The 15,171-nt window shown below is 45.7% G+C and overlaps 1 protein-coding gene across 4 annotated transcripts in view; it reads right to left on the bottom strand.

The window, feature by feature from the left end:
* The window catches only part of LOC144604408 (protein NDRG3-like), an 88,832-nt gene that overhangs the window by 17,126 nt on the left and 56,535 nt on the right, over positions 1 to 15,171 (bottom strand). For all 4 annotated transcript variants that reach the window (XM_078418780.1, XM_078418781.1, XM_078418782.1 and 1 more), the window contains exons 10-15: positions 14,190 to 14,293; positions 9,809 to 9,874; positions 7,721 to 7,772; positions 5,996 to 6,043; positions 4,684 to 4,719; positions 3,094 to 3,145 (exon numbers count right to left, since the gene is read on the bottom strand). In XM_078418780.1, coding sequence (XP_078274906.1) covers positions 3,094 to 3,145; positions 4,684 to 4,719; positions 5,996 to 6,043; positions 7,721 to 7,772; positions 9,809 to 9,874; positions 14,190 to 14,293 — 358 coding nt within the window. The remainder of the gene's footprint in view (positions 1 to 3,093; positions 3,146 to 4,683; positions 4,720 to 5,995; positions 6,044 to 7,720; positions 7,773 to 9,808; positions 9,875 to 14,189; positions 14,294 to 15,171) is intronic.

The raw sequence follows: 15,171 nt of genomic DNA, 5'->3' as shown, positions 1-15,171 counted from the left end.
ACACTGCGAACAAGAGAGCAATTGGACAGTTAGTTCACCAGGCCGCCCGCTTGAGTTGCAACACTGCACAATTGAAGCAAAACTGTGACTACACGTTAATCTAGATCCGACTGCATGTCCCTCCCTTAACCTTCTTCGTGAATTTTGAGCATGTGTTGGAGAAATTCCCCTCCTCCCCCCCTACTCTCTCTCTCTCTCTCTCTCTCCCTCACACACAATATAAAACTGTTGCGGCAACACAATTTCTTGCACTCTTGGGCCAGATAGATAGGCAGATCAGGGCAGTGTTCTCCACTGGTTTCTCTCAGGAATACACAACCACTACTGTGACAAATTTCATCACTCAGAACTAATGCAGTTTCCATTCTAGTGACAAAAACAACACGAGGGCTAATCAGTCTCTAAACTCAAGTTCCAAATTTAGCTGGCCAACGGATGAGGAGCAGAAGACTAACTAACCCTCATGGTCTGGTTTATTCATGAACCAACTCCAGTCCCTCCTATCCTTAATACAGGTCCACCAACAATTTTGCGGCGTCTTTTAATCTGGACAAAATTACAAGAGTGCACTTGAAATCCCCCTTGGAAGCCCCCCACCCCCCCCAAAAAAAAAAGTGCAGCCGATCTGGACCTTATTGAGACTTCCACGGCGGTTCGAATTTATCGAGGCTCTGGAACTCTGGCCCAGCCGGAGCCAGCAGATCCGTTCCCATAGCCGACTTCTGAGGCTGACTTTGCTGGGCCGGTATCTCGGGCCCTCGACGAACCGTTCGACTCCTCTCAGAGCCCGTGACTTCTATTGGTCCAGCAAAACAGATAATCCAGAAAGGCTCTGGAAACAAGGGGGCCGGCAAATGGGCAGTGGACCTGCACTTAGATTAAGATCTAACCAATCAACTATTTAAACTAATTGACCTTGAGCACACTGCTGCTTGTGGGAGAGAGGTCCACATTTCTCCAAGCAGAATACTGGAGAACAGTTTCCTAAATTCACTACCAAGTTTTTTTTAAGACTATTTTTCCAGCATTAGACTCCCCAACCAATGGAAAGTAACCCATCTAATCTTAATCTCTTGAAACCTTCAATCAAATCTTTTCCCCCAACCTTCTGCATTCTGGTGGCTGCCACCTTTAATTGGTGCAGTACAACCCAAGTTGAATAGCAATGTTGCGTTTGAGGGAGAGCAGATGAAGAGAACGAGGGAGAGAGAGATGCAGATGAAGATGAAAGGAAACAAATTAAAACAATGGCAATGCAATGTTACATTGACTTTTTTTTACGTGACCAAATTTGGAAGTCTGGTAAGACTACACTGCTTTCCTTTAGGCTACTTTAGGCTTTAGAGATACAGCGCAGAAGCAGGCCCTTCGTTCGGCCCACCCCAGTGATCACCCCGTATACTAGCACTATCCTACACACTAGGGACAATTTACAAGTTTTTTTTTTAACTGAAGCCAATTAACCTACAAATCTGCACGTCTTTGGAGAGTGGGAGGAAACCGGAGCACCCGGATGAAACCCACGTGGTCACGGGGAGAACGTGAAAACTCCGTAGTCAGGATCGAACCAGAGTATCTGGCGCTGTGAGGCAGCAACTCTACCACTGCACCACCGTGCCGGCTTTCCATTCAAGGATAGAAGATACTAAGATTCCAATTTTCTTTCGTTTTATTCATTTTTCAGGTTGTGGACATTGCTGACAAAGCCAGCAGTTATTGCCCCATCCATTACTGCCCTTAAAAATGGACGGTGAGCTGTGGCAGGACATAAACCAGAACAGCACAATACAAGAATAGGCCCTTCGACCCACAATGTCCATGCCGAACATAATGCCAAGTTAAACTAACCTACTCTCCCTGCATGCGATCCATATGCCTCCATTCCCTGCATATCCTGTGCCTATCTAGAAGCCTTTTAAACACCACTATCATATGTCTCCATCACCACCCCTGCCTCACATATCTTCTTTACACTTTGGCCCTCTCGCTAAACCATCCGATCACCAACAAGAGAGCAGTCCTGACCTCCCATCTACCTCATTGGAGACCCTCGGACTATCTTTAATCAGACTTTACCTTGCACTAAACGTCATTCCCTTTATCCTGTATCTGTAAACTGTGGACGGCACAACTGTGATCATGCATAGTCTTTCCGCTGACTAGATGGCTTGCAAAAAGGTTTTCACTGTACCACAGTACACTTGACAATAAACTGAACTAGAAAGATTAATGAGGTTGATTGCAAACATAACCACGATGAAAGACTGAAAATGGTGGGTTGGTAGTGAGGGGGCAACAAATAGAACATGGGGTAGCTTGATAGGGTGGCAATAAAGATGGAGTGTCCACATTGCAGAATCTAAAGGCAACAGAAACAAAAGATGCTCACAAATAAATCTGAAAAGAAATCAGAATTTCCATTAGAGTGTGGAGCAGATAAGCTGATTCCTTTAAGCAGCTGCTGGATACATCAAGAGAGAAAAAAAAAAGCAAGTTGTGGTGATAGAAAGAGAAGAAAAAGCTGTGAGATGCTTTCAATCCCCTGCAATTTCAAGAGATTATGATTCCACACAACTACAGCGTTTCACCAGTCAAACTCTTCTGCAAAAATGAAAGATTCTCACAGTTATTTCACCAGGATAGCACAGTTCCATTAAATCATTTAGTAAAATCTGCTGCACTAACAATGCCAGATAATGCTCCAGGAATATGGGGATGAGGTTTACTTTGCAACGATGATCAGAACCAGAAAAGTTAAACACATGCTGATTCCAGAGTAAATTGTCTCAGTGATTCTTACTGCACCAGGGCACCTTCAGAATATGGATACAGCTCTATGCTGGCTGCGTTGCTACATCGCATCAAGGGAACAATGCAGGGAGCATGTCAAACTCGCTGTAATGAAACAAAACCTGCCCAACTGTTTGGGGTCTATTCCAGAATCCTTCCACTAAATCAAGCACGGTGCTGGGGTGACAAGGGGAAGGAGGACATTATCATTAAATGATCCAGTAGCTAAAGCAAAGTCTTGAGAAACAAGCCGTTGAAAAAATTAATCACTCCAGTAAGAAAGGTTCAGGTGGTGATACTTACTGTAGCCCATTCCCTGCACAAAGTATTTGAAGGCTTCGGTCAGCTTGCCAGGCTAGGAGGTAAACACAAATAATCATTATAAGCTCATAAGTCATAGGAGCAGCATTAGGCCATTCGGCCCATTGAATCTACCCCACCTTTTAATCATGGCCGATCTACCATTAGTTTTGAGTTTAGAGATTACAGCAAGAAAATGGGCCCTTCGGCCTACCAAGTCCACGCCAACCAGCGATCACCCGTTCACACTAGTTCGGTTGGGGACTGGGTCCGGGTGCTCCAGTTTCCTCCCACATTCCAAGGATGAAAAGGTTTGTAGGTTAATTGGCCCTCTAAATTGTCTCGGTGTGTTGGGAGTGGATGTGAAAGTGGGATAACATAGAACTGGTGTGAACGGGTTATCGATGGTCGGCGTGGACTCGGTGGGCCGAAGGGCCCCAAGTCAAGCCCAACTCCCGACAGCTCTCCCTTAACTGTGATCTTGCCACTCAAGGCAGCAGGAACCTGGGCACGGTGGTACTCAGTAGCTCACATCTACACACAGTAGCTCACACCTACACACGGTAGCTCACACCTACACACAGTACACACTGGCTACATCATTCCTCTGGGTGATGGGTAACTGTATCTGACTGGGTAACTGGGGGAAATTGAACTAAAGCCCATCAGCAATTAGGAAATCAGAGAAGGCAAAAGGGGGGGGGGGGGGGGGGAATGTGAAGGAATTAAGAAAAATGATGAGCGGTGAAATATTAGTTTAAATACTGGCAGCTATAACGATTTCCACTCTTCCGAATGTCTTATTCTCAAAAACAAGGAGCTAGAAATGTTTGGACTTGGCCTGAGCAACATAAACATTGGGAGATGTAACAAGCTGCAGGGAGTAGATATGTAGAAATAAAGAACTACAGATGCTGGTTAACACTAAAAAAGACACAAAATGCTGGAGTAACTCAGCAAAATATCTCTTTGTTAGGAAGGCACGGTGGTGTAGTTGTAAGGTTGCTGCCTTACAGCGCCAGAGACATGGGTTCAATCCTGACAATGAGTGCTGACTGTACGGAGTTTGTACGTTTTTCCCGTGACCTGCGTGGGTTTTCTCCGGGTGCTCCAGTTTCCTCCCACACTCCAAAGATGTACAGGTTTATAGAGCAATTGGCTTTGGTAAAATTATTAATTGTCCCTAGTGTGTGCAGGATAGTTAGTGCGGTGATTGCTAGTCGGCACGGACTCGGTGGGCCGAAGGGCCTTTTTCCACGCTCTATCTCCAAACTAAACTGAGGTCAAGCAGCATCTCTGGAGAACAAGGATAGGTGACGCTTTGGGTTGAGACCCTTCTTCAGTCTGATATTCGGGGTATTGTTTGTACTTTACCGTGTAAGGAATGATTGTAGTAGACTGAGGAACGGTCTCAATCCGAAACACCACCTATCCATGTTCTCCAGAGATGCTGTCTGACCCACCGAGTTACTCCAGCACTTTGTGTCCTTTTGTTTGCAGTAGATATCCGTCGCAAACAAAGTGAGGCAAGTCCAAGGAACTAAAATCCAATTTCAGCAAAAAGAGTCAGGAAGCAACATTGATTCTGCTCACCTGGACAACCTGCGGTAGACCTCCACAATCTGCCATCTGCCAAGGAAGATTAAGTTATAGTCAGAGTCTTACAGCGTGGAAACATGCCCTTCAGCCCAACTTGCCCACACCGGCCAACATGTCCCACCCATCTGCCTTTGGCCAATATCTCTCCAAACCTGACCGATCCACGTACCTGTCCGTTTCTTAAACGCTGCAATAATACCTGCTTCAACTACCTCCTCCGGCAGCTCGTTCCATGCACACACCACCCTTTGCGTGAAAAAGTTACCCCTCAGTTTCCTATTAAATCTTTTCCCCTTCACCTTTGTCCTCGATTCACCCACTCTGGGCAAGCGACTGTACATTTAAATATTTTCCTTTAATACATCTTTCCCCCTCAACTTTAACCTATGTCTCCTGGTTTTTGATTCTGCTACTCTGGGCAATAGTTTACCCGATCTATTCCTCGTGATTTTGTACACCTCCATAAGATCACCCCTCATCCTTCTGCGCACCAAGGAATAGTGTCCTAGCCTGCTCAGCCTTTCCCAAATGTAGAAGGAGAACGTGCTTCAAAGATTTCTTAGCAGGCTGGAAGCAATACAGACTGGTCTCCTAAACCTGAGCACTGGTTATGGCCCACTGCAGTTTAAATCCTGAAGGATAATTAACATTCCTATTTCTTCAAATCGGGGACATCCTAGAATCAATCGGTAATCCATTGCTGCAGATAAGGCAAGTACAGGCCACAGGACAGGTTAAGGAGCTACATCTTTAACATGGCTGCATTAGGGATAACCCTCTAATTCTCATAACGTATGATGAGTGTTTGACAGCACTGGGCCTGTACTCGCTGGAGTTTAGAAGGATGAGGGGGGACCTCATTGAAACTTACCGAATAGTGAAAGGCCTGGATAGAGTGGATGCGGAGAAGATGTTTCCACTAGTGGGAGAGTCTAGGACCAGAGGGCACAGCCTCAGACTAAAAGGACACGCCTTTAGAATGGAGATGAGGGGGAATTCCTATAGCCTGAGAGTGGGGAATCTGTGGAATTCATTGCCACAGATGACGGCGGAGGCCAAGTCATTGGGTATTTTTAAAGCAGCTATTGACGTGTTTGTGACTTCCCCACTACTGGAAACATCCTCTCCACATTCACGATATCTCGGCCTGGTTTGTCCCAGGAGAGGTCCAATGATAAGCTTGGGCCTGGCAGTTTGGCTCAAGTTAGCTGGACTTACATTCCAGGTGATCGGGGAGTAGGCTTGGAGCAAAGGCCACACGTACGTAGAACAGAAAGCAACATTGAACTCAGGAAGGTAGACTCACCTTCAGTAGTGTCGTGTTCGTTGGGTTGAGCCTGGAATTGCACTCGACCTGGGGCCAAATGGGCAATGTTTGACAACGTTAGCAAGACACGAATGCATTTAAAATCAGGTATCACAAACACATCTCATCGAGCTCAAAATAGGCCATACACACGAGAAAGAAGCACTGTCAAGGTCATGTTACTCACTGGTGATCAAATACTAGCTGTCCCCGCTTCTCTAGATGTTATCATCATGTTCCTCTGCTTTTGTAGACACACAGCTCGACCAGTTTTAGGTCAAATTACAACTGATTGCACACCTCAGCCAATTAATATCAAACAGCACGTCATTTCACATTTACCTACTTTAATATAGCCTTCTGGTCTAAAAGATACGCTCCACTATATGTAATGAAAAGCAACTGCAGATGCTGGTCTATACCAATGATAGACACAAAGTGCTGGAGGAACTCAGCGGGTTAGGCAGCATCTCTGGAGAACATGGACAGGTGACGTTTTGGGTCGGGACCCGTCCTCAGACGCTGTACACTTTACTGTAGAATTTGGAGATGCAGCGCGGAAACAGGCCCTTCGGCCCACAGAGCCCGTGCAGACCAGCAATCACCCCGTACACTAGCACTATCCTACGCACTAAGGCCAAATCACAATTTTTACCAAAGTCAATTAGCCTAAAACTTGCACGTCTTTGGAGCGTGGGAGAAAACCGAAGCTCCCGGAGAAAATCGGCACGGTCACAGGGACAACGTACAAACTGTGTACAGACAGCACCCATAGTCAGGATCGAACCCAGGTCTCTGGCGCTGTAGAGCTGCAGCTGTTCCCCTGCACCAGCCCTAACTCTACTCAGATTCAGGTCTGAAGAAGGGTCCCGACCCTGAAACGTCACCTATCCATGTTCTCCAAAGGTGCTGCCTGACCCGTTGAGTTACACCAGCACTTTGTGTCCATCTCCTCTAGACTTGTCTTGCTGCTTATCCTTCCACCTTGGGCCTTCATCTCCGCTCTCCTGCCAATAACATTTGTTCCTCGTTTTTCCTCCTTTCCTTCCCTGCCCCTTATTTAACTTTAAACTAATAACTATCACTCCTTCCATCTCAGGTGGAAAGCAATTGATTTGAAATGTTCGATTTCTTTCACTCCTTAAATGCTGCCACGAATTATGCCGGGAACTCCAGCGATTCCCTACCCTCAGTGATGAGAGTTCTTCTGCAACTTGAGGTTAGGAGGAAGAGATAGATCAACCAGGGTTGAACGGCAGATTGGACCTGATGGGCTGAATGGCCTAATTCTGCTCCTATCACTTATGAACTCCGTGCCTTATTTTACAGCTGTGTCCCCTTAGTCGTGACTCCCCCACGAGAACATCCCGACATCTACCCTGATAAAGCCGTCTTAACATCTTTGAGCACCACTTCCAACGATCCCACGCCACTTGATCACGTGATGAAATTATCCAAAACAATCGGGATGGAAAGAACGACACTGTACCCCGCTCCACAAACTTAGAGCACTAAACGTTGGTGTTCCACCTTCACGGACACACGAAAGAGCCTTGTAAATGAGCTACAACACCGGAAACTTGCGTTACGTACACACAGTCAGAGAGACATTGAATTGCAAAAAGTGAGCAGAAAATGAAAGAAAAAGAAAATCAGCTCGGAATTAATTCATTTCAAACGTCAGACCAAATAATAAATAAGTAATGTAGCTGCCGCGTCACATACCACAGCCTCCACGGCCGGAGAGGTATCACCAACAACCAGCAAGGTAGGGCACCTGAGAGAAGATAAAGGTTCAGTCTGACTTCCCAGATTCAATCCTAGTGACCATTGCACACACTCGAACACTAGATGTACAAATCATGGGACTTGTTTGTTTAATTACCTGAGAACAAGGAGACTAAACACAAAGTGGAGGGGGGGGGGGAATTAAGGAATCACCCGATGTTAAAGTGTACGTGAGGGGCACAGTGTACAATGTAAAGTGTACATTGGTGCAGCGGTAGAGTTGCTGCCTTACTGTGCCAGAGACCCGGGTTCAATCCTGACTATGGGTGTTGTGTGGACGGAGTTTGTACGTTCTCCCCATGACCTGCGTGGGTTTTCTCTGGGTGCTTCAATTTCCTCCCACACTCCAAAGACACACAGTTTTTGGGTTCGGTAAAATTGTAAATTGTGTGCAGGGTGACTGCTAGTCGGCGTGGACTCTGTGGGCCGAAGGTCCTGTTTCATCTTAAGTATTCTCTAAGGAATACACTCTTAATACAGTGGAGAGAAAAAGAACATTTCAATTCAATTTTCAGGGAATGTGTAGCGGGAAATGGATGAAACATGGGTAAACATGGGACATCTTGGTCGGAATGGATGAGTTGGGCCGAAGGGCCTGTTTCTGCGCTGTGCGACTCTATAACTATCATTGTGATTGAAAGCACAGCTTTAAGAGGCGAGACTGGAAAAACAAAATGGAGCACATGATCAAACGGATGGGAAACCCGTTTCAACGTCAAAAGGTTTGACGTGAACAGAATGTCATTAAATAATAAACATTAATCACCAACAGCTGTAAATGGCAAACTGGGGATGCACAGCTATTTATTGCACTGTGAATACCTTCCGGAAGCACACCTGTTTAGCAGGCACAAATGCTGCATGCACCCTGTCTTTCACAATGCTTTAGGTTTATCATTATTACGTGTACATACATAAATACAATCCAGTTAAACTAAAGTACACTAGATAGAGCAAAACTTTAGACTCATTTCTTTAACCAGAGGGTGGTGAATCTGCGGAATTCATTGCCGCAAACAGTCGTGGAGGCCAAGTCATTGGGTATTTTTATAGCGGAGATTGACTGATTCTTGATTAGTAAGGGTGCCAAACGTTACAGAGAACAGGCAGGAGGATGGGGTGAGAGAGAAAGATAGATCAGCCATAGTTGAATGGCAGAGAAGACTCAATGGGCCAAATGGCCTAGTTTTGCTCCTATGACTTATGAACGTATGTGTGGTCATTTTGTCATTACTGTTTGTGAGACCTTATGTGCAGAAACTGAGACCACATTTGCTCGTTACTGCAGGGAGTTCAATTGGTCGTGAGGTGCCTTGGGATGTCTGGTTAAAGGGATGCAAAATGGGGTTACATTAATGGAAACATAGACATGGATTTATCAGCTGTAGGAAGAATTGTCCAGGCAGGTACAATAACATTTAAAAGCCGTGGGGAGGAAAGATAGAGATAAAGACGTGGAGAGGAAAGATTGAGATAAAACATCAAACAGTACATCACAACGTAAATGCCGAACATGATGCCAAGACCATCTCTTATCCACCTCAACATAACCCACATCCCTCCATCCAAAAGTCTCAAACGTGCTGCAGAGGTGGCGGTGGAACCGTATACAATCATTATCCTCAGAGACATTTACATAGGCAAGACTGAAAGGGATACGATTCCAATGTAGACAAATGGGACCAGTGTAGGTGGCCAATAGGGTCAGTATGGAAATGGTGGGCCGAAGGGCCAGTTCCTGTGCTGAATGACTGTGAACCAATGAGGTCTACAGTCCACAATACAATAGGAAAAGATTCAACGTGATTGCAGTGATCCTATTATAGCCAACTTTCAAGCCAATGGTGAGGAATTGGCATGTACATTGAAGATGCATTGACTTAAGCCTTCTTTGATAATACAATATGGGAGGTGGCGCAGCGGTAGAGTTGTTGCTTTACAGCGCAAGGGACCCAGGTTCAATTCTTGCAAATTTCCCCGGTGTGGGATAAATAAAGGGATATATTATTATTTTAAAATACTCACTGCAGCGTTTTAACCGTGGTTTCATTGACACCAATAATTGGTCTTTCAATCTCCAAGTCTCTGCGACTATAAAAAAGGAAAAATATTATTGGTACATTATTGCATGGCAATTGTAAATAAACAACTATATAAATAGCTCGAGCTAGGCTCGCACTTAGCACTTGCAACCCACTCCTTCCTGTCACCACAATATTTGGGTCAGACTTTACCATTGCAAATTACAACAACACTTTCTGGCCGTGTGTATGGTTGCTGGATGTTGTCACGAGGCAGTTGAGTGGGTCGTGTTTCCAAAGTCTTGCAACAGGACTGATTCTACACAATGTGTAGGAAGGAACTGCAGATGTTGGTTTAAACTGAAGATAGACACAAAAATCTGGAATAACTCGGCGGGTCAGGCAGCATCTCCGGAGTAAAGGAATGGGTGACTTTTTGGGTTGAGACTCGTCTTTCATTCATTTGTTCTATTTCTCTCTATATCAGCGTCCCTTTCTCTCGTTTCCTTTTCTCCTGACTCTCCGTCTGAAGTAGAGTCTCGACCCGAATCGTCACCTATTCTTTTTCTCCAGAGATGCTGCCTGACCCGCTGGGTAACTCCAGCTTTTTGTGTCTTCTGATTCTACACAAGTTGCATTTCATACATATCTTCCTGTGTAATTTAAGGGTGCTGGCTATTCAGCCGAGTTCTGCCTCGTCTCTACGGTTTAGGCACTAGCAGCAGGTTTCATAGATCATAGAACAGTGCAGTACAGGAATGGCCATTTTCCCCCACATTGTCTGTGCCAATGATGGCCAGTCAAACCAGTCTCATCTGCCTGCACATGATCCATATCCCTCTATTCAATAGACAATAGACAATAGGTGCAGGAGTAGGCCATTCAGCCCTTCGAGCCAGCACCGCCATTCAATGCGATCATGGCTGATCACTCTCAATCAGTACCCCGTTCCTGCCTTCTCCCCATACCCCCTCACTCCGCTATCCTCAAGAGCTCTATCCAGCTCTCTCTTGAAAGCATCCAACGAACTGGCCTCCACTGCCTTCTGAGGCAGAGAATTCCACACCTTCACCACTCTCTGACTGAAAAAGTTCTTCCTCATCTCCGTTCTAAATGGCCTACCCCTTATTCTTAAACTGTGGCCCCTTGTTCTGGACTCCCCCAACATTGGGAACATGTTTCCTGCCTCTAATGTGTCCAATCCCCTAATTATCTTATATGTTTCAATAAGATCCCCCCTCATCCTTCTAAATTCCAGTGTATTCCCTGCACTTCCATGTGCCTATCCAAAATCCTCTTAAACACCACCATATCATCTGCCTCCAGCTCTACCCCTGGTGTCCCAGGCCCCCTCCACTCTCAGTCCAAAGGACTTGCCCCACACATCTTCATTAAATTTCCCCCCTCTCACCTTTTCGCTGTGCCCTTGGTAGTTAATTTACTGAACATAGTTGTAACTCAAGTACTTAACAACTATGAATCCTAGACGGGCCATTACAAAAAAAGGCAGACCTTATTAAGGATGGCCGTAAAACAACAGGGCTGTCATAAAAACCAAACTGGTTCACCAATGTCCTTCAAGTCATCTTTACCCAGGTCTGGATTTTACAGGACTCCAAAGTTAGCAATGCTATTGAAACTGAACTGCCACTTGAAAAAGCTTGTCCTTTCACTTATTACAAGGGTCTAAGAGGGATAATCAAGAAATACAGATGTGGCAGCCAATTCCCATGCACAAATAAATAAATCGGGATGCATCACAGCATGGTTTGGGATGAGCTCCATCCAAAACCACAAGAGAAATTGCAGAGATATGGATGCAACCCAGACCATCACACAAACTCCAACTGACTCCAAGTGCACACCTCCAGGTTCTGGGACAGTTTCTTCCCAGCTATTATCAGGCAAATGAACCACCCTATCACCAACTAGAGAGTGGTCCTGATCTACCATCTCCTTCATGGGAGACCCTTGGACTATCTTTTATTGGACTTTACCTTGCACTAAAAATTATTTCCTTATCGTGTATCTGCACATTTTGTCAGCTTCATTGCAGTCATGTCAAGTCTTTCCGCTGACTGGATAGCACGCAACAAATACGTTTTTCACTTGACAATAATAAACTGAACTAAATACCTTCTGGATAATGCTGCCAAGAGACAAAATATAACTTTTACTTTTTCCATTACAACATGGCTGTTCAAAATATGAGTCATTAACGATTGCAGGGATGAAGAGTTATTTTTTAAAATTGATTCACAGGATGTGGCCTTGGCAGATTGAGCCAGCATTTAATCCCCGCCCCTAATACCCTTGATAAGGTGGTGGAGAGCTGACTTCTGCAGTCCTTGAGGCCTAGGCACCCTCCACAATGCTATTCAGGCGGAAGCTCCAGGACTTAAGAGCCAGCAACAGTGAGGAAACGGCAATATATTCCCAAGTCTGGCTAGTGCTTGGCTTGGAGGGGAAATTCCAGGAGATGGAATTCCCAGGAGTCTTGGCGAGTGAGAAAAAGACTGCCACAAAAAAAAAAAAGACACACACAAGGTGCTGGAATAACTCGGCAGGTTCAGGTTGCATCTGTGGAGAAAATGGATAGGCCACATTTCGGGTCGGGACCCTTCTTCAGATCGATTGCAGTCGGGGAGAGAACCTGGAAGAGGTTGGGACAGGACAATGCTGGAAAGTGATGGGTGGATACAGGTGAGGCTAGGTTGACAGATGGGTGGACAAAGGAGAGAGATGAAAACCCCAGATGCTGTAAAATAAAAGGTGTGAAATACAAAGCCAGAAGGAGATATGGGTGGAAAAAATGGTGTTGGGGGGGGGAAGAAAGAGGGAGAAATAAGTGCATATCCAGGCGAGGCAATTGGAAGAGAGGGAGGGGGGAAATAAAGGGGGACATGGGTGTTTGTCTGTTAGTTCATTGAAATTGGAAAATTCAATGTTCATACTGTTAGGTTGTAAGCTACCCAAGTGGAATATGGGGTGCTGTTCCTCCAGTTTGTTGGTGGGCTCACTCCAGCAATGGAGGAAGCCAAGGACAGAAAAATCAGTATGGAAATGGGAAGGGTGTTAAAATGGTCAGCTATGTTTTTGAAACAGAAATCTATTTAGTTTAGAAATACAGTGCGGAAACAGGCCCTTTGATTCACTGAGCCTGCGTCGACCATCTGTACACTAGTTCTACATTATCCCAGTTTCACATCCTGCACACTGGGAGTAATTTACAGAAGCTAATTAACCTACAAACCCGCACTAAAACAGGATGTGGGAGGAAACCGGAACACCTGAGAAAATCCATATGGTCACAGGGAACGTACAAACTCTGCACAGACAGCAGCGTAGTCAGGATCAAACCCAGAAGGATTCTTCCCCAAACACCATTTCTTTCCACCCATATCTCCTTCTGGCTTTGTATTTCACACCTCTTATTTTACAGCATTTAGGGTTTTCATCTCTCTCCTTTGACCACCCATCTGCCAACCTAGCCTCGCCTCACCTGTATCCACCCATCACTTTCCAGCATTGTCCTGCCCCAATCTCTGGCGCTGCAAGGCAGCAACAACCCTACATCTGTGCCACTGTGCCACCTACTCTTCCAGACTATGTGGTTTACAATAACAAAGTTAGGGGCGGCACATTGGTGCATCAGTAGAGTTGCTGCCTCACAATGCCAGAGACCCAGGTTCAATCCTGAATACAGGTGCTATCTGTAGGAGTTTGTACGTTCTCCCTGTGACCACATGGGTTTTCCCCAGGTGCTCCGGTTTCCTCCTACACTCCAAAGAGGTAATAATAATAATATATTCCTTTATTCGTCCCACACCGCGGAAATTTACAGTATTGCAGCAGTAAAGTGGATAGCAAGAGATCATTCATTATAAGTAAAAATAAAGACAAGGATAAATCGTCATCAGTTTACTGTGTATTCCTGTTACTGTTGACTCGTCTGCTGGGAGCAGTGCTGGTTGTGCAGTCTCACAGCAGCGGGAAGGAAGGACCTCCTATATCTCTCCTTCACGCACTTGGGGTGAAGGAGTCTGTGACTGAAGGAGCTACTCAGTGCAGTGACAGTGTCCTGCATGGGGTGGGAGTCGTTGTCCAGCAGCGATGTTAACTTTGCCATTATCCTCCTCTCTCCCACCGCCTGCACTTAGTCGAGGGGGCAACCCAGGACAGAGCTGGCCTTCCTGACCAGCTTGTCAAGTACAGGTTTGTCGGTTAATTGGCTTTGGTAAAAATTGTAAATGATCCCCTAGTGTGTTGGATAGTGCTAGTGTATGGGGTGAACTCTGGTCGGCACGGACGCGGTGGGCCGAACGACCTGTTTCCACGTTGTATCTCTAAAGGATGCCACAATTCCTTTATAAATGCATCCGTACCTGTTGTATGTGTTGACGAAGTGGTGCAGGTTTTCCTGGTTGATATCCTGGGCTATGTGGAGTCGATAGGTCTGGATCAGCTCCAGATTATTTTCCAGCTCGTCCTGCATGTGGCAGTGGTTTAGGAAGAAAAATATACAGAGGCAGTCATCAAAATGGACACACAGCTTAACTCTCCTTACCGTACTTAAACCAGTGACAAAGATTGTCACAATCACAGCCCGGCATTCCTGCAAAAATTATTTGCCGTTTGTTTGTTAGACGTAACATTAGTGTGCGCACACTAAAATTCTGCAGGTATTACATTGACCATTGTCGGCAGATAGAGCTGATTTTGACTTTCGACATACAGCGCGGAAACAGGCCCTTCAGCCACCTGGGTCCGTGCCGACCAGCAATCACCCCGTACACTAGCACAATCCTACGCACTAGTGACAATTGTTTTTACAATTTGCAGAAGCCAATCAACCCGCAAATCTGCACGTCTTTGGAGACAACGTTTTGGGTCATATCATCATATCATATCATATATATACAGCCGGAAACAGGCTTTTTCGGCCCACCAAGTCTGTGCCGCCCAGCGATCCCCGTACATTAACACCATCCTACACCCACTAGGGACAATTTTTACATTTACATTTTACATTTACCCAGCCAATTAACCTACATACCTGTACGTCTTTGGAGTGTGGGAGGAAACCGAAGATCTCGGAGAAAACCCACGCAGGTCACGGGGAGAACGTACAAACTCCTTACAGTGCAGCACCCGTAGTCAGGATCGAACCTGAGTCTCCGGCGCTGCATTCGCTGTAAAGCAGCAACTCTACCGCTGCGCTACCATGTCGCGACCCTTCCTCAGACAGACCAGACTATGGGAGAGAAAACTGGAAAAGAGAGGTGGGGGGCCTGACAAAATCTGACAAGTGATAGGTGGACACAGGGGAGAGGGGGTTAATTGGCTGATGCTCCTGTCTTTTCCAGC

The sequence above is a fragment of the Rhinoraja longicauda genome, chromosome 22 (assembly GCF_053455715.1).
Source record: "Rhinoraja longicauda isolate Sanriku21f chromosome 22, sRhiLon1.1, whole genome shotgun sequence".
NCBI lineage: Eukaryota > Metazoa > Chordata > Chondrichthyes > Rajiformes > Arhynchobatidae > Rhinoraja > Rhinoraja longicauda.
This window is presented reverse-complemented; position numbering and strand designations above follow the sequence as displayed.